At 40.5% G+C, this 26,173-nt stretch overlaps 1 protein-coding gene and 1 long non-coding RNA gene across 2 annotated transcripts in view; one reads left to right on the top strand and one right to left on the bottom strand.

Moving 5' to 3' along the window:
• Window positions 1-21,169, bottom strand: part of LOC143687993 (uncharacterized) — a 55,750-nt gene extending 34,581 nt beyond the window's left edge. Inside the window, exons 1-3 of the long non-coding RNA XR_013177772.1 lie at window positions 20,615-21,169; window positions 10,154-10,421; window positions 8,913-9,023 (exon numbers count right to left, since the gene is read on the bottom strand). This is a non-coding gene — a long non-coding RNA (uncharacterized LOC143687993). The remainder of the gene's footprint in view (window positions 1-8,912; window positions 9,024-10,153; window positions 10,422-20,614) is intronic.
• The window catches only part of PRPF8 (pre-mRNA processing factor 8), a 47,430-nt gene that overhangs the window by 17,813 nt on the left and 3,444 nt on the right, over window positions 1-26,173 (top strand). The window contains exons 25-37 of the mRNA XM_077165474.1: window positions 19,718-19,965; window positions 20,084-20,263; window positions 20,664-20,799; window positions 20,917-21,086; window positions 21,236-21,365; window positions 21,484-21,630; window positions 21,815-21,975; window positions 22,289-22,480; window positions 22,754-22,991; window positions 23,133-23,261; window positions 25,202-25,315; window positions 25,397-25,570; window positions 25,855-26,048. Of these exons, the coding sequence (XP_077021589.1) occupies window positions 19,718-19,965; window positions 20,084-20,263; window positions 20,664-20,799; window positions 20,917-21,086; window positions 21,236-21,365; window positions 21,484-21,630; window positions 21,815-21,975; window positions 22,289-22,480; window positions 22,754-22,991; window positions 23,133-23,261; window positions 25,202-25,315; window positions 25,397-25,570; window positions 25,855-26,048 (2,213 nt within the window). The remainder of the gene's footprint in view (window positions 1-19,717; window positions 19,966-20,083; window positions 20,264-20,663; window positions 20,800-20,916; window positions 21,087-21,235; window positions 21,366-21,483; window positions 21,631-21,814; window positions 21,976-22,288; window positions 22,481-22,753; window positions 22,992-23,132; window positions 23,262-25,201; window positions 25,316-25,396; window positions 25,571-25,854; window positions 26,049-26,173) is intronic.

The raw sequence follows: 26,173 nt of genomic DNA, 5'->3' as shown, positions 1-26,173 counted from the left end.
CTGGTCTTATTGATTTTCTCTATTGTTTTCATGTTTTCAATTTCATTTATTTGTGCTCTAATCTTTGTTATTTCTTTCCTTTTGCTTGCTTTGGGATTAGTTTGCTGTTCTTTCTCCAGTTCTTCCAAGTGGACAGTTAATTCCTGAATTTTTGCCTTCTTTTCTGATATAGGCATTTAGGGCAATAAATTTCCCTCTTAGCACTGCCTTTGCTGCGTCCCATAAGTTTTGATATGTTGTGTTTTCGTTTTCATTCGCCTCGAGGTATTTACTAATTTCTCTTGCAATTTCTTCTTTGACCCACTTGTTTAAGAGTTGTGTTGTTGAGCCTCCACGTATTTGTGAATTTTCTGGCCCTCCGCCTATTATTGATTTCCAACTTCATTCCTTTATGATCCGAGAAAGTGTTGTATATGATTTCAATCTTTTTAAATTTGTTAAGACTTGCTTTGTGACCCAGCATATGGTCTATCTTTGAGAATGATCCATGAGCACTTGAGAAAAAGGTGTATCCTGCTGTTGTGGGATGTAATGTCCTATAAATGTCTGTTAAGTCTAGCTCATTTATAGTAATATTCAGATTCTCTATTTCTTTATTAATCCTCTGTCTAGATGTTCTGTCCATTGATGAGAGTGGGGAATTGAAGTCTCCAACTATTATGGTATATGTGTCTATTTCCCTTTTCAGTGTTTGCAGTGTATTCCTCACGTATTAAGGGGCATTCCGGTTCGGTGCATAAATATTTATGATTGTAATGTCTTCTTGTTTAATTGTTCCTTTTATTAGTAGATAGTGTCCTTCTTTGTCTCTTTTAACTGTTTTACATTTGAAGTCTAATTTGTTGGATATTAGTATAGCTACTCCTGCTCTTTTCTGGTTGTTATTTGCATGAAATATCTTTCCCAACCTTTCACTTTCAACTTATGTTTATCTTTGGGTCTAAGATGTGTTTCCTGTAGACAGCATATAGAAGGATCCTGTTTTTTAATCCATTCTGCCAATCTATGTCTTTTGATTGGGGAATTCAGTCCATTAACATTTAGTGTTATTACTGTTTGAATAATATTTTCCTCTACCATTTTGCCTTTTGTATTATGTACATCATATCTAATTTTCCTTCTTTCTACACTCTTCTCCATACCTCTCTCTTCTGTCTTTTCGTATCTGACCCTAGTGCTCCCTTTAGTATTTCTTGCAGAGCTGGTCTCTTGGTCACAAATTCTCTCAGTGACTTTTTGTCTGCGAATGTTTCAATTTCTCCCTCATTTCTGAAGGACAGTTTTGCTGGATATAGAAGTCTTGCTTGGCAGTTTTTCTCTTTTAGTAATTTAAATATATCATCCCACTGTCTTCTAGCTTCCATGGTTTCTTCTGAGAAATCTACACATAGTCTTATTGGGTTTCCCTTGTATGTGATGAATTGTTTTTCTCTTGCAGCTTTCAAGATCCTCTCTTTCTCTTTGACCTCTGACATTCTAACTAGTAAGTGTCTTGGAGAACGCCTATTTGGGTCTATTCTCTTTGGGATGCGCTGCACTTCTTGGATCTGTAATTTTAGGTCTTTCATAAGAGTTGGGAAGTTTTCAGTGGTAATTTCTTCCATTAGTTTTTCTCCTCCTTTTCCCTTCTCTTCTCCTTCTGGGACACCCACAACACGTATATTTGTGCGGTTCATATTGTCTTTGAGTTCCCTGATCCCCTGTTCAAATTTTTCCATTCTTTTCCTGATAGTTTCTGTTTCTTTTTGAAATTCAGATGTTCCATCCTCCAAATCACTAATTCTATCTTCTGTCTCTTTAAATCTATCATTGTAGGTATCCATTGTTTTTTCCATCTTTTCCACTTTGTCCTTCACTCCCATAAGTTCTGTCATTTGTTTTTTAGTTTTTCTATTTCTTCTTTATGTTCAGCCCATGTCTTCTTCATGTCCTCCCTCAATTTATCGATTTCGTTTTTGAAGAGGTTTTCCATTTCTGTTCGTATATTCAGCATTAGTTGTCTGAGCTCCTGTATCTCATTTGAACTTTTCGGTTGTTCCTTTGACTGGGCCATATTTTCAATTTTCTGAGCGTGATCCATTATCTTCTGCTGGCGTCTGGGCATTGAATCAGATTTCCCTGGGTGTTGGACCCAACACGTTGAAAGATTTTTCTCTGAAATCTCTGGGTTCTGTTTTTCTTATCCTGCGCAGTAGGTGGTGCTCGTGGCACTCGTTTGTCTGTGGATCCCACCAGTAAAAGGTGCTGTGGGTCCTTTAACTTTGGCAAACTCTCGCTGTGGGGGAGGTTCGCCAGCCGAAGCAGCTTGGGGGAGTGCCAATCCGAATCTCCCAGCCGGCCTGAGGATCCAAACGCGGGGAGGGTCGCCGGCCGCTGCAGCCCAGGAGAGCGCCTGTCCGAATCTCCCAGCCGGCCCGGGGCGCCAAGCGTGGCAGGAGGGCGCCAGCTGCCGCAGCCCAGGGGAGTGCACCCTTCCCAGCCGGACCGGGAAGCCACGTGTTTGGAAGGGACCCCAGTCAACGTTCTCTGCGGCCTGGGGATCTCCGATCCAATTCTCCCAGCTGGTCCGGGGGGGCCGCATGCGGGGGAGGGGCGCCAGCCGCCAGGGCTTGAGGGGACCGCCTGCCGCCCTGGCCTGGGGAAGCCCGTACCCCTTGGCGATCTCACCGGAGCGGGTTCTCCCAGCCAGTCAGCCATTCCAGAATGGGGTACGCTGTCTTCTTGATCTCTGTCGTGGCTCCGGGAGCTGTTCTGTATCGTTTCTACTCCCCTAGTAGCTGTTCTGGAGGAGGAACTAAGACCCTCCATTTTCCTTAGTTCTTTGTATATGGATTCCTTCAGCTCATTGAACATATTTAATTTTAAGGTAGGTGATTTTGAGTCTTTGTCAAATAGTTCCAGTGAATCAACTTGCTCAGGAATGGTTTTTGGCAAATTCTGTTTTTTCCTTTGAGTGGGCTATACTTCCCTATTTGTCTGTGTGCTTTGTAATTTTTATCGAGAACTGGACATTCTGAGTGTTAGATTATAAGTAGAAAATCTAATTCTCCCATTCCTCGGGGATTGCTAGTTGTTTTTTTGTTATTGCAGGCCAGAGCCGTCAATCCATGACTTGTACAAATTATTTTAGTACCAAACAGAATATGAAAGGAGAAAAGAGGCAAAATTGTTCTGCCTCTTTAAAACTCCTCTGAAGCTTTTGTCTTAGGGGAGTTGTAACAATCACTGGCCTCAGAACTGGCCCCTTCAGAGACCTGAAGTAGCTGATCAAAATCTGTCATCAGTGATCAGAGTGCACAACTGTGTTTTGGAGGGCTAGGTCTTTATAGCCCACCCTGGCACCTGTAAGCTGCCCCAGGAGTGCCTGCTGTGCAGTTCCCACTGCTTCCTGCTATCTGGCTGGGAATGGTAGCCCCAGGACCAAATGGTAAAATTCACTGATGTTTACTGTAGTTTCCCAGTCTCTTCTTCCAGTTCTTCCCTGGATGCTGCACAGTGTTCTACTAGACTCCAGAGTTTCAAAATAGTTCATTCAGACAGTTCCTGCCAGTTCAATAGTTGTTTTGGTAAAGGGGCTGATTCCTGGAGCCATCTTCCCACAATTCTTTACCAGTTTTCTTAACAGGTTACACTTAAGCCAAGTTTTAATTATCCGTGTTAATGGTGCAGTCAACATTATGTATGTACTCTGCTCCCCTGGTAAGCACAATTCTGGTAACAAGTTAGAGAAAGGAATTTCCTAGCAGAATGATGCAAGCAAGGGAAGGGGCTTTGTTCTAGTTTGCTAGCTGCCGGAATGCATCACACCAGAGACGGATTGGCTTTTAATAAAAGGGGATTTATTTTGTTGGTTCTTCAGAGGAAAGGCTGCTAACTTTCCACTGAGGTTCTTTCTTACGTGGAAGGCACAAGATGGAGTCTACTGGTCTTCTCTCCAGGCCCCTGGGTTCCAACAGCTTTCCCCAGGGTGACTTCTTTCTGTATCTCCAAAGGCCTGGGCTGAGCTGCAAGTGCTGAGGTGAGGAATGCCAAGCTGCTTAGCTGTGCTATATTGCGATCTCATTTAAGCATCATCCAATTAAGTCAAACGTCACTCATTGCAGCAGACACGCCTCCTAGCTGACTGCAGATGTAATTAGCAACAGATGAGGTTCAGGTACCATTGGCTTGTGTCTGCAGCAACAGAACTAGGTATGCTCACCTGGCCAAGTTGACAACTGAATCTAACTAACACAGGCTTAAATTGATGAAAGGTAAGAGAAGATGAGAAATGATAAGAAGACAAAAGAGGGAAAGAAGATAATTGATGATTAAGAACAATGAGTTTGCCTCAATTTTTAAAAATTTATTTATTAATTTAAAAAATTAACGAACAAGAATGTTAACATATTCCGTTCTACATATATAAGCAGAAATTCTCAATATATCACATAGTTGCATGTTCATCATTTCTTAGAACATTTGCATCAATTCAGAAAAAGAAATAAAAAGACAACAGAAAAAGAAATAGAAAGACAACAGAAGAAAGATTATACATACCATACCCCTTGCCCTTCACTTTCATTTATCACTAGCATTTCAAACTAAATTTATTTTAACATTTGTTCCCCCTATTATTTATTTTTATTCCATATGTTCTGTTCATCTGTTGACAAGGTAGATCAAAGGAGCATCAGACACAAGGTTTTCACAATCACACAGTCACATTGCGAAAGCTATATCATTATTCAATCATCATCAAGGAACATGGCTACTGGAACACAGCTCTATGTTTTCAGGCACTTCCCTCCAGCCTCTCCACTACATCTTGAATAACAAGGTGATATCTACTTAAAAAACTTCCCTCCAGCCTCTCCACTACATCTTGAATAACAAGGTGATATCTACTTAATGCGTAAGAATAACCTCCAGGATAACCTCTTGACTCTGTTTGGAAGCGCTCAGCCATTGCCACTTTGTCTCATTTCACTCTTCCTCCTTTTGGTCGAGAAGGTTTTCTCAATCCCTTGATGCTGAGTCTCAGCTCATTCCAGGATTTCTGTCTCACATTGCCAGGAAGGTCCACACCCCTGGGAGTCATGTCCCACGTAGACAGGGAGAGGGTGGTAAGTTTGCTTGTTGTGTTGGCTGGAGTGCCTCGATTTTTTGAGTGTAGTCAGAAGAATTTTAAAGATATATAAGTCCTTTTTTCTAAATAAATTTTTTAAACATAACAACATACAAACATGAACATTCTTATCATATGATCATTCCATTCTTGATGTATAATGAATAACTGACAGTATCATCACATAGTTGTATATTCATCATCATGATAATTTCTTAGAACATTTGCATCAATTCAGAAAAAAATAAAAAGAAAAAAAATTCATACATACCATACCCCTTTCATTGATCGCTAGCATTTCAATCTACTAAATTTATTTTAACATTTGTTCCCTCTATTATTTATTTTTAATCCAAATGTTTTACTCATCTGTCCATACCGTAGATAAAAGGAGCACCAGACACAAGGTTTTCACAATCACGCAGTCACATTGTGAAAGCTTTATCATTATACAATCATCTTCAAGAAACATGGCTACTGGAACACAGCTTTACAGTTTCAGGCAGTTCCCTCCAGCCTCTCCATTATACTTTAACTAAAAAGGGGATATCTCTTTAATGCGTAAGAATAGCCTCCAGGATAACCTCTTGACTCTGTTTGGAATCTCTCAGCCATTGACACTTTATTTTGTTGTACAGCCCTTTTTAAACACTACCAGATGGTGCACAAGTGGCTTGGTGGTAGAAGGTTCACCTTTCCGGTGGGAGATCTGGGTTCAATTATCAGACCATGCACCAAAAACAAAACAAAAAACGTATATAAACATTATACAACAGAAAATCAGCATATGACGTATTATCTGCTTTTCACCCCAACCCCAGGAAGGCAGAATATATAGTTTCCTAAGTTGAGACTTGGGTTCAATTAAAGTATACTAATAACTTAGTTAATAATATGTTAGGTGCGTGTGCATCTTAGCTCAAGTAGTCATAATTGTTTATTTTTAAAGTTTTTTTAAGAGCAGTTGTATGTTTACAGAAAATCATGCCCATAGCTAATCTTTTAATCAGTAGTGTAGAGTATCTGTTGGGAAGCAGACGTCACTAGCTATCTCATTAATTATTTCCCATTTTAGTTGCTTCAAAGGCCCAGCTGAGGGCAGCTGGAATTTAGAAAGAACATTCAGAGAATTTGTTAACTTAAAAGTCACTGTTTCCTGCTTTTTCTTAAAATAACTTTGTTATAACATTTTCCTTTCATTCTGACCTTCATGTTCCTTTAAATAACCATATGCAGAATATTTTATATACTTTAGTAAGATTTTTATTAAGGATATGTTTTATTATCTTAATAGTCCTTATCAGAATTCTCATAATATATATTTTTTTAATTTAGTACGTAGAGAAAGTTGTTTTATAGCCTAGTTTATTGCCCCCACAGATGACACAGCAGGAATTACGCGACTTACTTGTCCGTTAACATTTGTTTTGTAGTTACTGTGTTCAAAGCACTATACATGAATTGGATGTAAGATCTAGTCCCTTCTCTCATTGAGCTTTGTGTCTACTTGGAAAGACAGATGCATAGTCAGATAATTATAATAGAATGCTGTATTCATAGAGCGATCGTAGTTTTGGAGTCTGTGAGAACGCTAGAGTTGATGACTTTCACGCACTCTGGGAGAGGGAGGAAGAGGAAAGGCTGCGGGGAGAGCGGCACGTGATGAGAAAGGTGAGGAAGGGCATTCCCTAAGCTAGCAGCATAGAGATGTAACTAGAATAGTATGTGTGGGGCTATAAAAAGTTCAGCTTCTACTGAGAAAAATTTTGGAATTGGGAATGTTAGGAGACGAGGCTGGATAAACAGACGAGGACATTGCCTGCCTCATTAAGAATCCTGTAAGGTAATTTCTTTTCAGATATCTGTGTTAGGTGGTTCACTCTTTAGCTGTGGGAAAGATGGATTTAGAAAGATAAAATGGGAGACCAGGTTTGGGAACTCCTGTAGAGGTTTGAGAGAAAAGTGATGGCAGCAGTGAAAATAGAAGGTAAGGAATGAGGAACGAATTTAAGTAGCCAGCAGGTAAAGTCAGCAGAACTTTTTGTTAAGATATGGAGGGAAAGGGAGGAGTCAGGAATAATGTTCAGGGTACGTGGGTAGTTTAGTGGTTAGAATGCCCACCTTTCATGTGGGACACCCGGGTTCCATTCCTGGACCGTGCACCCCCCCCCCCCAAAAAAAAAAAAGAATGATGTTCATTGACTAGGTGGATATTGGTTCTGCCAACTGGTAAACTATAGTAAGAAGAGCAGGTTTGAGAAGAAAGATAAATGAGTTTTTTGTAGAATATATAAGGTTTGAGGTTCCTGAGACCACAGATGTGGGGATGTTCAGCAGGCATTTTCAGTTTTACATTTCTTCGTTTCTGAGATGCATATATGTATTTATTGTTTGACAATTTAATACATCTTAATTTGGGATGCAGTTTTAAATCAATGGTGGGTCTCTGTTTAAGTGGCAATACTTTTTTGTTTTTAGTATGGTGTCTTTTAAATTGATGGTATTTAAGATTTGATTAGAAAACAGTATGAGTTTAAAGGAGAGAAATGAGGTGAGAAGTAAGAGCAGTCAGGGATAACTTGGAAGTACCAAGTGGCCCTCATGGCACTTGGGATACCCATATGGCGGTACTTAGTAGTCTGAAGAGAAGAGGTTTGGGCTGAAGATGCAGATTTAAGAGGTTATCATCTGAGAGGTCATAAGTAAAGAAAATGCAAGTTTTCAGTATTATGCATGCATTCATTTATATACTTATATATTATAAATATATATTTTATATTTAACCAATTATGTATCTATCTATCTATATATATATATTCGTATCCTGCTACATCATGTTTTTGATTAAAGTTGCATATAATTTAAAATAAACAGACAAGTGTTTGGGGGAATATTCAAAGAATCTTTGTTTTCCAAAGTCAAATTTTACGAAGAAAACTCATTTTTTCACTGCCGATTTGAGTGGATTTAAGAATAGTGGTGTGATTTGGGAAATACATCTATTTCACTAGGTTATTTATGTGTGAAGTTCTCCAGTCTCCTTTCAGCTTTTCTTCTCTGAGGAATACATTGTCTAGGGCATGACACATTCCCTTGTACGTCTGTGTGTTTCATGCCATCATCTTCCAGTGCCTGAGGAAATCCTAATTCAGAAGGTTCTGATTTGAATAGTGTTTCAGATAGAGACTTTGTCTCATTGTGACTTGTCAGCTCTGTTCATTGTTTATCTTTGAGAAATGACAGTGGAGGAAGGAGGGAAGAAAACTGTTTTCACTCCGGGGTATTCCAGTTCTTTTTCTACACTGCACTGATAAAGTACTTCCTCATAGTAAAACTGGAAACATGAGAACAGCAGTTACATTAGCCCCAAGTTAGGACTTAGACCAAAATAAACTGTAAATTTTTTCAAGTAAGAAAACAAACACAGTCTGGCATGCACTTCAGCCTTCTTCACGACCCTAATCCTAATAGTATACTCTTAACTAGGTTTTTAAAAATAACCATTTGTGGATTAAATATATCTATTTTTGGTTTTGCCTCATTTTAACTTTGTTTCGTAATGCGGCCATGCAGAGGCTTATTTTAACAAGCATGATGAATTGCGTTGTTGGGTTTTCCCTTGCTTTCTTTTCTGCACTTTGTCCTCCTGCTTTTTATCTGATTAACTCTATGATTTAAAAATGATTAAAGTCTGGAGGTCTTAATTTGATGATGTAAGCACAATAAAGACAATGTTATTAAAACTAAAAAAAAAAAAGTATCATCATTAAGGTGATGGTTAAAAACTCAAGAGTGATTGAAATACCTGGAAAAGTATAAAGAATTAGAAGAGCAGACGGACAAGTTTGGAACCGTGGCAAACACCAAGGAGCATTGTGGCCAGAACCAGGAGAGTTCAGGGTCATGGGAGCCAGGGCTGTAAAAACAAATGTTAAGAATTGAGGCAGGTGCTTAACACTGTCATTTGCTTAAGAACATTTTGGTAAGATAAGATCTGAAAATTATACATTGGATTTGGCAATTAGGACGTCATTAGTGTCCTTAGCAGGTGTTTTTTCAGAAATAGTGGAATAGATGCCAGATTGCAGTGGGTGAGGCTTTACGGGAAATGAGGCTGTGAAGTCAACAAGTAGTCTGTTGGCCATAGTCAGAGGAGGGAGATTAGATGCCACCCAGAAGGAGACAGAAGTCAGGGTGCAGGTACTTTTAGATTGGGAGTGACTTGAGTATGCTTAAATTAAGAAGGAGCCAGTAGCAATTAGAAGTAAAGAGAGAAATATGATAAGTGATGGGACAGTGTTCTTGAGGAGTTCAGTAGAAGATAAGGTAAAAGTCAAGCGGGGGGAAAAAAAGGGCAAGCAGCAAGAAACAGCCTTTGAACCTACCAGAAAGGTCTGATAAATGTGAGTGTAGATCAGTTAAATTATAACAGGATTTTGAGTTTTCAGCTTTATCATAGCTGGAGTAAGGGTGAATTTGAGGACACTGGTGGGAGTATAAGAGAAACTGGGAGTATGAAGAAAACTGAGGAGGATTGGCAGGGTTGCTGAGAGCCCAGGTAGATTTCACGAAAACACAACTGTGGGTGGGTGTTCTTCGCAGACCATTCAGCCTACTCAGTGAAGAATGGAGAAAGCAGAAATATTATAATGGTAATTTAGGATTGGGATTTTGTCGGAGGGTTGGGTGGAGTGGGAGATATAGAGGTGTGGACCTCATTAGGACCCCAGATTATAGGAGAGGAAAGAGAAGAAAAAGACCAGAAGATGCAGGGATCCATGGAATAGATCTGTGAGATATAATGGATTGTCCGAATGAGAGCTTAGGGAGGCAGTTTTCTGTAGTGGGTAGAAGCAGGGAGTCTGGAGTCAGATATCGACAACTTAGATTGGAAGGCTTTGGTGAAAATTGATTGAAATATGCATATATTGCTTCATATTATTAATACATCGCTTAATAAATGTTTGCTTTTAATAATTAGAGGAGATAACAGATTATGATATTGGAATTTGTTGCCAGTCCTGGCTTAATGTAAAGCGGTTATACCTATAATAAGATGTCTTGGGTCCTCCAAGGTGGATAATAGAAAATCTCCAATAAGGCTGGGGTGGCTGGACCTCATGGCCCTTATTCTCATTCTTTAAAATTCTCCTTCCCCTTGAACTCTGTTTGAATCATTATTGCCACTACCACTCATTCTTTAGTTGCATGCTTTTAATACACTAGCCCAAGCTTGAACACCGGAACCTTCCATTGACTCCTAGTAGCAGCTGTGAAGTAAGGCTGGAATATTGAAACAAGTCTTTGATAAGGTCTAGAAATAACAGAAAGAAAGAAGCAGCATCATGTTAGATAATCTGGCATACAAATTCGGGTTTATTTAGCTTTAGCTTTTTTTTTTAATTGTAAAATATAACAAATATCAAAAACAGTAAATTTCAAAGTACATTTTAATAAGTAGTTATAGAACTGATTTCAAAGTTTGGGATGGATTACAATTCACAATTTCAGGTTTTTCCTTCTATCTGCTCCAAGATACTTGAGACTAAAAAGAAATATCAGTATAATGATTCAGTAGTCCTACTCATTTGTTAAACCCTAACTTCTCTATTAGGACTGTTCCTCTGATTCTTCTCCTGATCTTTAGGGATATTTGGGTTACACCCATTCTGACTTTTTCATGTTGAAATAGAGTACTGACAGAATGTGATAGAGAGATGGAACTAGTTGGTGTTCTTGGAGACACTGGCACCTATAGGTTTCAGTACTTATCTGGCCTAGAAACTATCTGAAGGTTTTAGGTTTCTGAAAAGTAAACTTTGTGCTTGCAGCTTTTGTAGGATCTCAGATAGGGTCCTGGGTGTTCTCTGGAGCTGACAGGAATGATGTTGGTTCAGGTTTGGCAAACTGTGAAACTTAGCAATGTCTAGCTAAACTTGCATTAAAATAGCCTCCAGGATAACCTCTGGATTCTATTTGAACTCTCTTAGCCACTGATACCTTATTTGGTTGCATTTCTTTTTTCCTTCTGTTGGTCAGGAAGGCAATGTTGGTCCCATGGCCCTAGGGCCAGGCTCATCCCTGGGAGTCATGTCTCACGTTGCCAGGGAGACTCACCTCTGGACATCATGTCCCGTGTAGGAGGGAGGGTAATGATTCTCCTTGTAGAATTGGGCTTAGAGTGAGATAGGCCACATGGGAGCAATAAAAAATGTTCTCTAGAACTAACCCTTGGGCATAATTATAGGCAGACTTAGTTTCTCTGCTACAGAAAAAAAGTTTCATAAGCACAGGCCTCAAGATCAAGGGGTTGTCCTATTAACTTGGGTGTCCTTAGTGTTTGAGAAAGTATGTGGGGCTTCCCAGGTGGGAAGGCTTAATAGTTCCATATTTTTCTGCAGTCCTTCGAAGGACTTTGCCAATACTCTTCAATTATCTACCCAACATACTTTGGAATGTATCTTGGGATTACATTAAACTGTACGGAATTACAGGCCTTCCTTCCCATTCTGGACTCCATGTCTTTGGGTTGTTTAAATGAACTATCCAGACAGTTGACTTAGATTGTGTGCTATAGAAAATTTAGGTTTTAGACAAAATACAGCTTTCTTCCTTTGGTCTCACATAGGTGAAAATACAGACAGTATCATCCTTTACCCTGTATTCTGAGGCCTAATTTTAAGTAGGCTTGACCTACCCTTTCTGGTGTTAAGCTTCATATGAACAAACCGCAAGATTGGGGGGCTTGGCGTATTGCTTTGGTTGTCCCCACTGTTTGGGAGAATATGAAGAATTCAACTTGGGGAAGTTGGATTTTCCCCCTTTCTCACCATTCCCCGAAGGGGACTTTGCACATACTTTTTTATTCACTGTTCAAATCACTCTGGGATTTATCGGGACGTCACTCTGGATAAACCTGCAAAATCTCATGCCCTACTCAAGGTTCCATGTACTTATGGTATTCAATTAAGCTGTCTACATAAGATATATTAGGAAATGCACTAGTCAAAATATTAATTTTGTACCAAATAAACATTTTTTGCTTTAGTCTCACACATAAGTTAAAATTTTTTAATATTAATTACCATCTATTTTCAACACCCTGCAGTAATGATATTCTTTTGCTCTTCCTCATGCAAAAACATTTTTTAAATTTGTACATTTAGTCGCTATCTTTATACATTCTAGGCATTCCTAGATTATACCATCTCAGTCTTTATCGTCTATCTTAATGGAATAGCTTTTAAAGAACAAATTTAATAAGTTATAAGTTTATAGTTCTAAGGCCATAAATGTGTCCTAACTGAGGCATCCAGAAAAAAATACTTTTGGTCAAGGAGGGGTGATCTGGGAGAGCACTTGGCTAATGTCTCCTGGTCCTTGTTCCCAGTTCTGTTGCTTCCAACTTCTTATGCCAGGGTTTTTTCTTCTCTAAGCATCTGTGGGCATTTGCTTAGTTGCTCTGGTACAAAACTCTGGGTTTCATCTCTTAGTTTAGCGTCTGCCAGGGTTAGAGATTTCTTCTCTTTAGGTTCTGGCTATTTTTGTGAGTCCTTGCTTAGCACCTAGGTTATTTCTGCTTCAGTAGCACCCAGGCTGTTTTTGCTTCAATCTTCAAATGTCTACATCAGCTCTCGCTTTTGTCTGCTCTGAACTTTCTCCAAAATGTTTCCTCTTTGAAAGGATTCCAGTAAACTAATCAAGACCCACCTTGAATGGGTGGGGCCACATCTCATCTAATTAGTCACACCCACAATTGGATGCATCGCATCTCTGTGGAGATAATATAATCAAAACGTACTGCCCTCCAATATTGAATCAGAATTAAAAGAAACGGCTCTCCCTAGAATATTGAATCATAATTAAAACGTGGCTCTTCTGGGGTACATAATACTTTAAACCAGCACATTCCACTGGACCCCCAAAAAGACATGTTTTTCATATGCAGGTACTTTCCATCACAGTATCATAAAAGCTTTAAACCATTTCAATAATGATGCAAATACAATACAAAGTTGAAGCCAGTATAAAATGTCATCAAAGTCTGTTATAGGCATGGTCTTTTCTAAGGCAAAAAAATCTATCCTGGCTGCGGACCTGTGATACTCAGAACAAGTTATCTGCTGGTGATATAGAAAGGAGGGACAGTCATAGGATACATATTTCCATTTCCATAGGAGGAAATCGAAAGGTAAACAGGGGTCACCAGGTCCAAACAGTTCCGAAAACCTGCAGGACAAATGCCATTAGATTTCAGTCTAAGAGTCATTTATCCTCAGGGCTTTAGAAAGGGGCAGTCTCATCCCTTCCAAGGGCCTACTCAGTGGCCCTGCTGATACTCTTCAATTCTGTGCCCTCCTGCAGGCCTCCCTCTCCTGTCTTTTTTTTTTTTTTACAGCCAACAGGACTCCCTTTAGTATTCTTGTAGGGCAGGTCTCTTGTTAACAAATTCTCTCAGCATTTGTTTGTCTGAAATTTTTAATATATCCTTCACTTTTTTTTTTTAACATGGGCAGGCACCGGGAATCGAACCCGGGTCCTCGGGCATGGCAGGCAAGCACTGTTACCTGCTGAGCCACCATGGCCCTATCCTTCACTTTTGAAGGACAACTTTGCTCAGTAAAGAATTCTTTGCTGTAAGTCTTTTTCAGAGTCTTCATTATATCATACCACTGCCTTCTTGCTTCCATGGTGCCTGTTGAGTTGTCTGGACGTAGTCTTACGTGGCTTCCCTTATGTGTGGTGAATTACTTTTCTCTTGTTCCTTTGAGGACTTTCTGCCTTTCCTCAGCATTTGAGAGTGATAAGTACGTGTCTTGGAGTGAGTCTATTGGATTTATTCTATTTAGGGTACATTGGGCTTCTTTGATTTGCGTATTTATGTCTTTTATAAAGGTTGGGAAGTTTTCTCCCATTATCTCCTCAGCTAATCTTCCTATTCCTTTACTTGTCTCCTTCTGCCACTCTGATAATTCTTATACTTGTGTGCTTCATGTTGTCTATCATTTCTCTGAATTGCAATTCCAGTTTTTCATCTTATATGCCATTTGTTCTTTTGTGCATTCAAATCAATTATCCTGTCCTCTAGTTCGCTTATTCTTTGTTCTGCCTCTTCAGATCTGCTGTTATGTCTCTAGTTTATTTCTAATTCGTCTACGATGTCTTTCATCTGTGTAAGATCTCCAGTTTTTCTATTCTTTCAAATTCTTCTTTATGCTCTTGTGGTGTCTTCATGATATCTTTTATGTCATTGGTCAACCCATTGAATTTATTGAGATTTGTATGAATGTCGGAATAATTCCAAATTCTGCATCTCCTCCCGTGTTTTAGTTTGGTCATTTGGCTGAACCATATATGCCTGCATCTTCATGTGCTTTGTGGTTTCTGTTGGCTTCAGGGCATTTGATTATCTTGATAAGATTATTTTGAAAGTTGATTTCCCTTACTTGTCTAATGTTTTGTAGTTGCTTGGGTTTGAGTTGAAGACCTCCTTTTGCTCTTGGTTTGTCCATAATTCCCTGCCAAACCAAGGCCCAGATCTCATGCAGGAGATGCAGCTGTACTTGAAGAGCTGTTGAAAGCTAGGTACATAGGCAGTTTGCCAGACTGCACTTGGCTGTATCTTCCCAGCAGATGGCGTTCATGGGCCACTGCTTCCCCTCAGGCCCATCTCTTCCTGACTCTGGCAGCCATCTGAGCAGTATAGAGACCTGGTGTAATTCCAGCCAAGACCAGGTCTCCGTGTGTGTTGAAAGCCACCAACCCTGGGGATCTGAGATGGACAGTGTACACCTTAGCAGAGAATCTGCTTGTGGGCCCAGTGGGTGTAGTGGTTGCCAGGCTTCCGCTTGGGATGACCTAGGGTTGTAGGACTGAGTATTTCAATTACCCTTACCCTCAGCCAATCCAGAAAAGCCTAGTGATGTGGCATGGATTTATTTGCTTCCTAGGCTGTGCCTCTCTACATGTGCACTCCTCGGGCTCTGGATTTCTATAGGAAAAGGGGAGCAGTAGTAGGACCCAACATGTTCTCTTTCACCAGCCTGTTCTCAGACTGGCTACACTCTGTCTCCCTTGCCTCCCGAATGAAGGGTACCTCAGTCTCTGCCACAAAACCAGGCACCCACTATGGACTGTCACAGGGCTCTGGAGCAGGTACTGTGCACTGGCTGGAAGGTCTGTGCACAGGCAAACCAAGTCTGCTGTCTTCTGGATTCCCCAGGAGCTCCTGGCTGTGGAGCTGAGAGGGAAGATATCCTAAGCTAGCTGCAGGGGCAGGCATGAGTGCTGAGGCCCTCTGCGCCTTTGGGAGCCACTACTTGCGTGCCACCATTTGCCCCAGGTGGAGTCTTGACCCAGCACACTCACCACATTCTGTTCATCCCAATTTTGTTGCTCTTTCATCCAGGACCTTCCTATATAGTGTAGAAGATGCTCTGTGGTCACTTGTACCCTGGAACTCAGCTTTAGCTTTTAAAGGACCTAAGGCTACCTTCTTGGTTAATTCCCTGCCTTCCTGCAAACAGAAGAGGCTTAAGCATATCTAGTCTTCTTGAAGTCTAGAGCCAAGAGAGATCTCAAGAGAACATCTTTGTGTGACAGTAAATGTATTTTCCACTCTTTTGTTTCATTTTTGCTTTATTTTGCATTTTTTTCAAATAATTCAAAAGGATACAATAAAAATTCTTTAATTTTCTTCACCAGTTATTTTTTCATTTACAGTAGAAAGTACAGCACATATTCTAAAATCAGAAGGGTACAGAGAAATTTACAATGGTCCCCTGTGTACACAAATTCATGAAATGTTCTATATTTTTCTGCATGGTTTTTCTGTAAACCTGAATGTCTCTAATACAAAAATATGTATTTGAAAAAGAAATTACCTGTTAAGAGAATCCAGAAAATACTCACAATCCCATCATCCCCACATTATGTTTTAATTTTTCACATTCCCTTCCAAGTTGCTCATATATGCACACAGCTCTTTATTACATCTGCCACCTAAAACTGGTGATGGGCAGATTATATAAACTGATTTGGTTTATGAAGACTTAAAGGCATAATATTTATGAATTTCTTTACCGTGGTGGCTAGTACATGGAGGCTCTCCATAAATGTTATTTTCCTTTGTTCCTCCATATATCTCTAAGAACTTCTGCTATTCTTAAAGGACTATTGGGAATTCATACTCCCTAACCTCTAGGAATAAAGCACTGGCAATTCTGTAACAGAACTGGAATGTTTTGTGATACAAACTATGCAGCTGGCAGTACTAATCACCAAGTACAGTCAACGATCTTAATAAGCCTGGGAGATATCATATTTAACTCTTTTTACCGTTCCCCAGGTCTAATCCACTCTGGCCCCTGGCCTTTTTCTAGGTCTGCTGCCTTGGCAGTCTTTTCTTGAGCATAAGCTAGATGCTCAGTGTAGCTTTTGTGATTTGGAACAAGCTGTTACTTCACTCTGCTGTCCCCTCTCCCTGTATTACTATTTGCTCGAGACAAATTTCTGTAACTCCAGCCAACATGATCTTTTATTCCAGTAAGTGTTCAGAAAATACATTCTTTATCTTAAAGATTCATTATATCTTATGTTACTTTGTGGTTTGCTGTTATTTTGTCTGTTTCTTTCCTTTTTTAATATATAATTTTAAAACTTATTGTTAGAGATGTTGTAGGCTTACAGAAGAATCATGCAGAAAGTACAGAGTTCCCATTTACCCACCCTCGTCTACACAGTTTCCCCTATTAAAACTGCATTACTGTAGTGTGGTACTTCTCATAAAATAGGTGAAACAATATTATAATTTTACTATTAACTGCATACCATACTTTAGGGTTCACTGTGTTCTACAGTGTTTTATTTTTTAATTTTTATTGTAGTATCATATTCAACATAAATGTTCCCATTTTAATCCCTTTAGGTATACAACTTATTTTTGTTAATTATGGTCTCTGTTGTGGTTGCCATCACCGTCACTCATGTCCATCCCGTGTGTACCCCTCTGCTGTCTGTTTTTATTGACCTTTTCAGTAAGTTTCATTGACTTTGCTTGTTTTTCTCTTTTCTGTTTTATTGAGTTCTGTTCGTAAATTTTTAATATCTTTATCCTTCCTGCTGCTTATTTTGGATTTAATTTGCTCTTGGTTTCTTAGTTTCCTACCAGAAAAGCTTAAATTATTAATTGGGACCTTTTTCCCTTCTCTAATAGTATTCACTACTATAACTGTCCTTCTGAGTACTGCCTTTGGGACATCCATAAAATTTTGTTATGTTGTGTTTTCACTTTCATTCAGTTAAAAATATTTTCTAATTTTCATTGTGAGTTCTTATTTCACCCATAGGTTTTTTAGAAGTATGCCATTTTGTGTGTGTGTGTGTGTGTGCTGTATGATGGGTCACATTTTATTATTTTTTCCACGTGAGTATCCCATTATTTCAGCACCATTTTTTTAATTTTTGTTTGTTTTTGGAGGAAGTGCATGGACCAGAAATCAAACCTGGGTTTCCCTCATGGCAGGTGTGACTAGAAGTACGCTTTTTTTTTTTTTTTTTTTGACTTTTTGACTTTTTGACTTTTTTATCGTACAGTATAACATATATACAAAGCAAAGAAAGAAGCAGTAGTTTTCAAAGCACTTTTCAACAGATAGTTACATGATAGATTCCAGGTTTTTCCTTTAGCTCTCTGGTTTTTTCTTCTAGCTCTTCCACAACATTGGAGGCTAGAAGGAATAATTTTTCTTTATCATCACAATTGACTTTTATTTTCTTTTTTGTGAAAAATAACATATATACAAAAAAGCTATCATTTCAAAGCACAGCTCAACAGTTAGTTGTTGAACAGATTTCAGAATTTGGCGTGGGTTACATTTCCACAATTTTAGGTTTTTACTTCCGACTGCTCTAAGATACTGGGGACTAAAAGAAATACCAATTTAATGATTCAGCAATTATGTTCATTTATTAAAATCCTATCTTCTCTGTATAACTCCCCCATCACCTTTGATCTTACTATTCCTCTCTTTAGGGGTGTTTGGTCTATGACCATTCTAACTTTTTCATGTTGGAAGGGGGTCCGTCAATAATATGGAGTAGGGGGATGAAACTATCTGATGTTCTGGAGAGACTGGGCCCACTAGGTTTCAGGACTTGTCTGGTCCAGGGAGCCATCTAGAGGTTGTAAGTTTCTAGAAAGTTACTCTAGTGCTTGGAACCCTTGTGAAATCTTATATATTGCCCTAGATGTTCTTTAGGATTGGCTGAAATGGTCTTGGTTGGGGTTTGGCAAGTTATGACAGGTAGCGGTGTCTACCTGAAGCTTGCATAAGAGCAACCTCCAGAGTAGACTCTCAACTCAATTTGAGCTCTCTCTGTCACTGATATTTTATTAGTTACACTTCTTTTCCCCCTTTTGGTCAGGATGGCATTGTTGATCCCATGCTGCCAGGGCTGGACTCATCCTTGGGAGTCCTGTCCCATGTCGCCAGGGAGACTTTCACCCCTGGATGTCATTTCCCAAATAGTGGGGAGGGCAATGATTTCACTTGCAGAATTGGGCTTAGAGAGAGTGAGGGCACATCTGAGCAACAACAGAGGTCCTCCAGAAGTAACTCTTAGGCATACCTATAGGTAGGCTAACCTTCTCCGCTACATACATAAGCTTCACAAGGGTAAGCCTCAAGATCAAGGTCTTGATCTATTGATTTGGGTGTCCCTAATGTTTGACACAGTATCAGGAGTTTTTCCCCAGTGGTAAATGCCTCAATTAATTTTAAATAGAAATGTAATTCACACATAGCATAACATCATATTATATAATTCACTGGCTTTTAGAATATTCACAAAGTTGCGCAACCATCACTGCTATCTAATTTCAGAACATTTTCATCATTCCCCCCAAAAAAAACCATTCCAATTAGCAGTTGCTCCTTATTCCACCCCCTCCCCAATCTCCCAGCCCCTCACAACTGTTTTATCTTTATGAATTTGCCTATTCTGGACGTTTCATATAAATGGAGTCATAATAATATGTATCCTTTTTTTGTTTGATATTTCACTTAGCGTAATGCTTTTTAGGGTCATGCATGTTGCTGCATGCTTTGGAACTTTGTTCCTTTTTGTGGCTGAATAACATTCCATTGTGTGTTTGCCACACTTTGTTTACCTGTTCCTCAAGTCAGTGGACATTTAGGTTGTTTTCATCTTTTTGCTATTGTGAATAATGCTCCGATGAACTTCTGCATACAAATTTTTGTGTGGACATATGTCTTCATTTTTCTTGAGTAATACAGTATCTCTGTTTAGCTTTCTGAGAAACTGCCAGCCTGTTTTCCAAAGTGGAAAACATTTTACATTCCCCCTAACAGTGCATGATTCTCTGTACATTCTCGCCAGCACTTGCCATTATCTGTCTTTTGATTATAGCTGTCCTGCTGCATGTGAAGTAGTATCATGGTTTTGATTTACATTTCCCTAGTGACTAACAGTATTGAGCTCAATTCTTTTTTGAGGACTAGGGCAGGATGTATGTAAAGGAGTCAGTAGTCCGTAGCTCCTTTTCTCACATAGTTCATCTGTAATTTACTTATTTTTCACTATCTTCAGATTGTGAATAAATGGAACACAGCTCTCATTGGCCTTATGACATACTTTCGGGAGGCTGTGGTGAACACCCAGGAACTGCTGGACTTGCTGGTAAAGTGTGAAAATAAGATCCAGACACGTATCAAGATTGGCCTTAACTCCAAGATGCCAAGTCGTTTCCCCCCTGTTGTATTCTACACTCCTAAGGAGTTGGGTGGACTCGGCATGCTTTCCATGGGTCATGTGCTCATTCCCCAGTCTGACCTCAGGTAGGACTTGACTGAAAATCCTGCTGGGCCCTGTTGCTTATTTGGGTGGGGGGCAGGGTATGTGCTTCTTTTCTTTTATGTTTTATCCTTTTTTCTAACTTGGTGCTATCCAAAACAGGTGGTCAAAGCAGACAGATGTAGGTATCACACACTTTCGTTCAGGAATGAGCCATGAAGAAGACCAGCTAATTCCCAACTTGTACCGCTACATACAACCATGGGAGAGTGAGTTCATTGATTCTCAGCGTGTTTGGGCTGAATATGCACTCAAGCGACAAGAGGCCATTGCTCAAAATAGGTGGGCATCAAGGGGAGCATAGCAGTCCTGATTGGAGAACAGGGTGGTGAATTTTTGACCCCTATGTGGAGGTCAGGCTCATACTTTTCATGGAGACAAGGAGATAGGTTCTACTCCTAACTGTATCCTTGGTCAGGGAGGAATGCTGAACTCTTTGTATGAGAAAGTATTTGACTTTAATCTTTTTTAAGGAAACGAACAATACACATAGAACCACCAAAAATGAATATCTTACTTAGTAGCTTAACCATAGGCATATTTAAATAAAGTATGTTATCATTGTAACTTTGCTATCTGAATTGTAGAATTTTTCCTTGTTGCCTTAATTTTAAATTGGTTTATGAAACTCACTGTGCACACACAGGCTTTACATTGACTTTAATCTTTTCTTCTTTTTCAGACGGCTGACTTTAGAAGATCTAGAGGATTCATGGGATCGTGGCATTCCTCGAATCAACACGCTCTTCCAGAAGGACCGGCATACATTGGCTTACGATAAAGGCTGGCGTGTCCGAACTGACTTTAAGCAGTACCAGGTACATAGATTGGGGTGATAGGAAAGATTTTCCTTGAATCAAGGTAGTCCATGGACATGATGAAATACCTGGGGAAGTAGGAGCCTAGAACATTGACTGTGACTTCCTTGTTACTAGGTTCTGAAGCAGAATCCTTTCTGGTGGACACACCAGAGGCATGATGGGAAGCTCTGGAACCTGAACAACTACCGTACAGATATGATCCAGGCCCTGGGTGGTGTGGAAGGCATTCTGGAGCACACACTCTTCAAGGGCACGTACTTCCCTACTTGGGAGGGGCTTTTCTGGTGAGGATTTTCTTCTCTGTCATAGCCCTCTGAGCTCAGCCCTTGTGCACCTATGTGGTCTATGGTATTTCCCACCCAGCCACTTGGGAAGTCAGCAGTGCTCTAGAGATGGCGGGGGACGACCCCACCTGGTCTCTTCTGCTTTCCAGGGAGAAGGCCAGTGGCTTTGAGGAATCTATGAAGTGGAAGAAGCTAACTAATGCTCAGCGGTCAGGATTGAACCAGATTCCCAATCGTAGATTCACACTCTGGTGGTCCCCAACCATCAACCGAGCTAATGTAAGTGTGATTGGTAGACTGGGAGATGGGGTTTTAAAAGCTAGTTTTCTACTTTCTTAATTATGTCCTGAGAATCAGTTTCTTGGTCTTCAGTGTCATATTCTCCTTTTCCTGCCAGGTATATGTAGGCTTCCAGGTGCAGCTGGACCTGACGGGCATCTTCATGCACGGGAAAATCCCCACACTGAAGATCTCGCTCATCCAGATCTTCCGAGCGCACTTGTGGCAGAAGATCCATGAGAGCATTGTGATGGATTTGTGTCAGGTAAGGGGAGAGAATGCCCCAAAAAGAAGTCAGTGTGCTCTTTGGGGTATAGGAAGTGCACCCTGGAACTCTGAGGCTGAGACTACTTTTGTGGTACCAAGTGCCACATCATCTTAAATTCTCCAAACCCTCACTCTGAGTGGGCTTCCATAATAAGTCATAATTTTTCCACCTTTGCTTCCAGGTGTTTGACCAGGAACTGGATGCATTGGAAATAGAGACAGTACAAAAGGAGACAATCCACCCCCGAAAGTCATATAAGATGAACTCTTCCTGTGCAGATATCCTGCTTTTTGCCTCTTATAAGTGGAATGTCTCCCGGCCCTCACTGCTGGCAGACTCCAAGTGAGTACCTCATGACCCTGTCTTTGCACATCCAGGAACCTGAGTTTTACTGTTCTTCTAGCAGTATTATGTTGGGAATTATCCCTACCTGTCTTTCATTCTAACTCAGAGCCCTGTACTACCTCCGGATCCTATTAGTGCCCTCAGCCAGGTCTGCTCATTCTCTAAGGGACTTGTTAATCTCAAACATGAAGATGGTTGCTTTTTGGATTGTTAGGAATAGTGTTTATGTTTTTTTATTGTGGTTCTCGGGGCATCAGTTGTGCCTGTGATTTCCTGGAAGCCTGGATCTCTGACCCACCTCTGTCTGCAGGGATGTGATGGACAGCACCACCACACAGAAATATTGGATTGACATTCAGTTGCGCTGGGGGGACTATGATTCTCATGACATTGAGCGCTATGCCCGGGCCAAGTTCCTGGACTACACCACAGACAACATGAGTATCTACCCTTCGCCAACAGGTGTTCTTATTGCCATTGACCTGGCCTATAACCTGCACAGGTGAGTTGGGGCTCAAAAGCAAATATTGTCCCTATACTCGAGTATAGATGTGTTGTTTCAGTTTGCCCAGGTGAAATGAGGTTTGACTCTTTCCTCCCCTTGGTCACTTGCTGACTCTTCTCCCTGCTGATATGTGTGTGAGCAGGCTGTCATCAAGCTAGCCAACCATTTGCTTTGGTGAATTGGTCAGACTTCCTCTGTAGAGTTTCTTATTGCCTTGTACCTGTGATATCAGTCTGTCCTTAACTTTCCTTGTCCCTTCTACCCTCACAGTGCCTATGGAAACTGGTTCCCAGGCAGCAAGCCTCTCATACAGCAGGCCATGGCCAAGATCATGAAGGCAAACCCCGCCCTGTATGTGTTACGTGAACGGATCCGCAAAGGGCTGCAGCTCTATTCATCTGAGCCCACTGAGCCCTATTTGTCCTCTCAGAACTATGGGGAGCTCTTCTCCAACCAGATTATCTGGTTTGTGGATGACACTAATGTCTACAGAGTGACTATCCACAAGGTGAGTAATGGGGGTGATGGAGGAGTATGGGACTCTGTATATACCTATTGGAGGGTAAAAGGGAAATAAATGAGTGCGCATATTGGGATAAAGTAGAAAGTTTGTGTCTAAGTTGTGCTAACTAATGTGTTAATTCTTTAGACTTTTGAAGGGAATTTGACAACCAAGCCCATCAATGGGGCCATCTTCATCTTCAACCCACGCACAGGGCAGCTGTTTCTCAAGATAATCCACACGTCTGTGTGGGCTGGACAGAAGCGTTTGGGGCAGGTGAGCACATAAAGCATACAGAAGCTGTACAACATTGCTGCCTCTCACTTTTTTTTTTTTTAAGGGAAATGGGTATATGTGAGAGAGCATACTTGTTGTTTCTCTTGTTAAATAAAAAATGAGGGATTCTTATTTGGAATTTTACCCTAAATTAACTTGGAACATATTTTCCAAGAGTGTGAGGTCCTTCATTTTACCTACCATCTGATCTGTCTGCTTCCTGAATCTCCCTCTCTAACCATTCTTGAACAGGGCTACCAAAGTTATATTTCTAAGCATTCCTGCATTATTTTCACCAAATCTCTTTTCTATCTCAAAGTCTTTAGTACCAAAATTTATACTTTGACTAGTGCATTTCCTAAAATAACTTATGTGGACAGCTTAATTGAACACATAAGTACATGAAACCTTGAGTAGGGCATGAGATTTTATAGGTTTGTCCAGAGTGATACCCGGATAAATCCCAGAATGATTTGAACAGTGAATAAAAAAGTATTTGCGTAGTTCCCTTGGGGGAATGGTGAGAAAGGGGAAAATTTTAACTTCCCCAAGGGGAGAATTCTTGATATTCTCACAAGCAGTGTGAACAACCAAAGCAATAGGCTGAGCTGTCCATCTTGGGGTTTGTTCATATGAACTTAACTCCACAAAGGATAGGCTCAACCTACTTAAAATAAGGCTTAAGAGTCACCCCCAAGAAAGCCTCTTTTGTTGCTCAGATATGGCCTCTCTCTCTCTCAGCCAACACGGCACGCAAACTCACTGCCATCCCCCTGTCTACGTGGGACATGACTCCCAGGGGTGTAGACCATCCTGGGAATGTGGGACAGAAATCCTGGAATGAGCTGAGACTCAGCATCAAGGGATTGAGAAAACCTTCTCGACCAAAAGGGGGAAGAGTGAAATTGAGACAAAGTGGCAATGGCTGAGAGATTCCACACAGAGTCGGGAGGTTATCCTGGAGGTTATTCTTACGCATTAAGTAGATATCACCTTGTTATTCGAGATATAATGGAGAGGCTGGAGGGAACTGCCTGAAAATGTAGAGCTGTGTTCCAGTAGCCATGTTTCTTGAAGATGATTGTATAATAATAGAGCTTTTGTAGTATGACTATGTGGTTGTGAAAAGCTTGTGTCTGATGCTCCTTTTATCTACCTTATCAACAGACGAGTAGAACATATGGATTAAAAATAAATAAATAATAGGAGGAGCAAATGTTAAAACAAATTTAGTAGGTTCAAATGCTACTGATCAGTGAAAGGGAGGGGTAAGGGGTATGGTATGTATGAATTTTTTTCTGTTGTCCTTTTAATTTCTTTTTCTGAATTGTTGTAAATATTCAAAGAAATGATCATGATGATGAATATACAACTATGTGAGGAAAAAAATCTTTAGTACCTTTCTTCTTACTGAATTAACTGTTTGTGTTCCTAGACATTTGATTTCTGGCTATGCTATACCTGTCCCACTACATTTTGCTTTTCCTTTTAAGCATGTTTCCCTGTATAGTCAGTCCAGGATTCTAGTACCCCAAGGACATGGTGTTCGTTTTCACTCTAGCTGTGCTCTTATTTCTCCCTCTCTAGAATGAACTCCTCTTTCCTCTGTTAATCAGTCTTACTCATCCCTTCAGACTCATTTCTTTTGGCAGCTTCTTAGGACCCTAGTAACCTTCATTTCTTTTGTCCCTCAACTCCTGTACTTGTAGCGTATAATAGTATACTGGCTTGTGGTAGTTTCTTGTACGAGCTTTGTTTGGCTAGCTAGATTGAAAAACCCTCTGGGGCAAGGCCATTTGACACTTTTTTTGTTAACTCCTACAGTGCCTAACTCTCAAAAGCAGTGCTCAATATAAGCATAGTTTTATTTCAAGACTAGGAACTTCTTCTTGTTGATCTGGGAGGAAACTGAGTTTCCATTCTCTTCTCTTGTGTTTTAGTTGGCTAAGTGGAAAACGGCTGAGGAGGTGGCTGCCCTAATCCGATCTCTGCCTGTGGAGGAACAGCCCAAGCAGATCATTGTCACCAGGAAGGGCATGCTGGATCCATTGGAGGTGAGGGAGTTGACAAGATAGAAGAAAGGAGGACGGAAACCCCAGGCTCTGTTTCTAATCTTGAACTTGATCTTGTCTTAGGTGCACTTACTGGACTTCCCCAATATCGTGATCAAAGGGTCGGAGCTCCAACTTCCTTTCCAGGCTTGTCTCAAGGTGGAAAAATTTGGGGACCTCATCCTGAAAGCCACTGAGCCCCAGATGGTTCTCTTCAACCTCTATGATGACTGGCTCAAGACCATCTCATCTTACACGGTATTGAAGCTACCTCAGGAGGAGGGTTACTCTAGGAGGAGTGGGTTTGGGATCAAGAAAGGAGATTCTGTGCCTTAGCTTTTCCCCATAAGCTCTTTAAATGGAGCCAGTTTCACATCTTCAGCCTATGGATAGGGCTCTCCAGAGCAAGTTGACTCACTTTTGGGGGGGGGGGGGGGTAAGTTGAATTTGAAATCAATTTTTACATTTGTGGAAAGGAAAGAATAGAGCAGAGGGAGAGAACATCAAGTGGCTGACTTCTCACCCTTGCAAATCTTTTCCAGGCTTTCTCCCGTCTCATCCTGATTCTGCGTGCACTGCATGTGAACAATGATCGGGCAAAGGTGATCCTGAAGCCAGACAAGACTACGATTACTGAGCCCCACCACATCTGGCCCACTCTGACTGATGAGGAATGGATCAAAGTGGAGGTGCAACTGAAGGATCTTATTTTGGCTGACTATGGCAAGAAAAACAAGTAAGCAGTGGTGGTGGGGAGACAGATGGGAGATCCAAAAAGGGTGAAGTAGTTGGCTCAATATGTAGTTTCTGGGCTTTTCTGGAGCACATAGGCTGAGAGGTTTCTTAAGAAATTCTCTGTCC

This window comes from Tamandua tetradactyla, chromosome 6, assembly GCF_023851605.1.
Source record: "Tamandua tetradactyla isolate mTamTet1 chromosome 6, mTamTet1.pri, whole genome shotgun sequence".
NCBI classification, from domain to species: Eukaryota; Metazoa; Chordata; class Mammalia; order Pilosa; family Myrmecophagidae; genus Tamandua; species Tamandua tetradactyla.
This window is presented reverse-complemented; position numbering and strand designations above follow the sequence as displayed.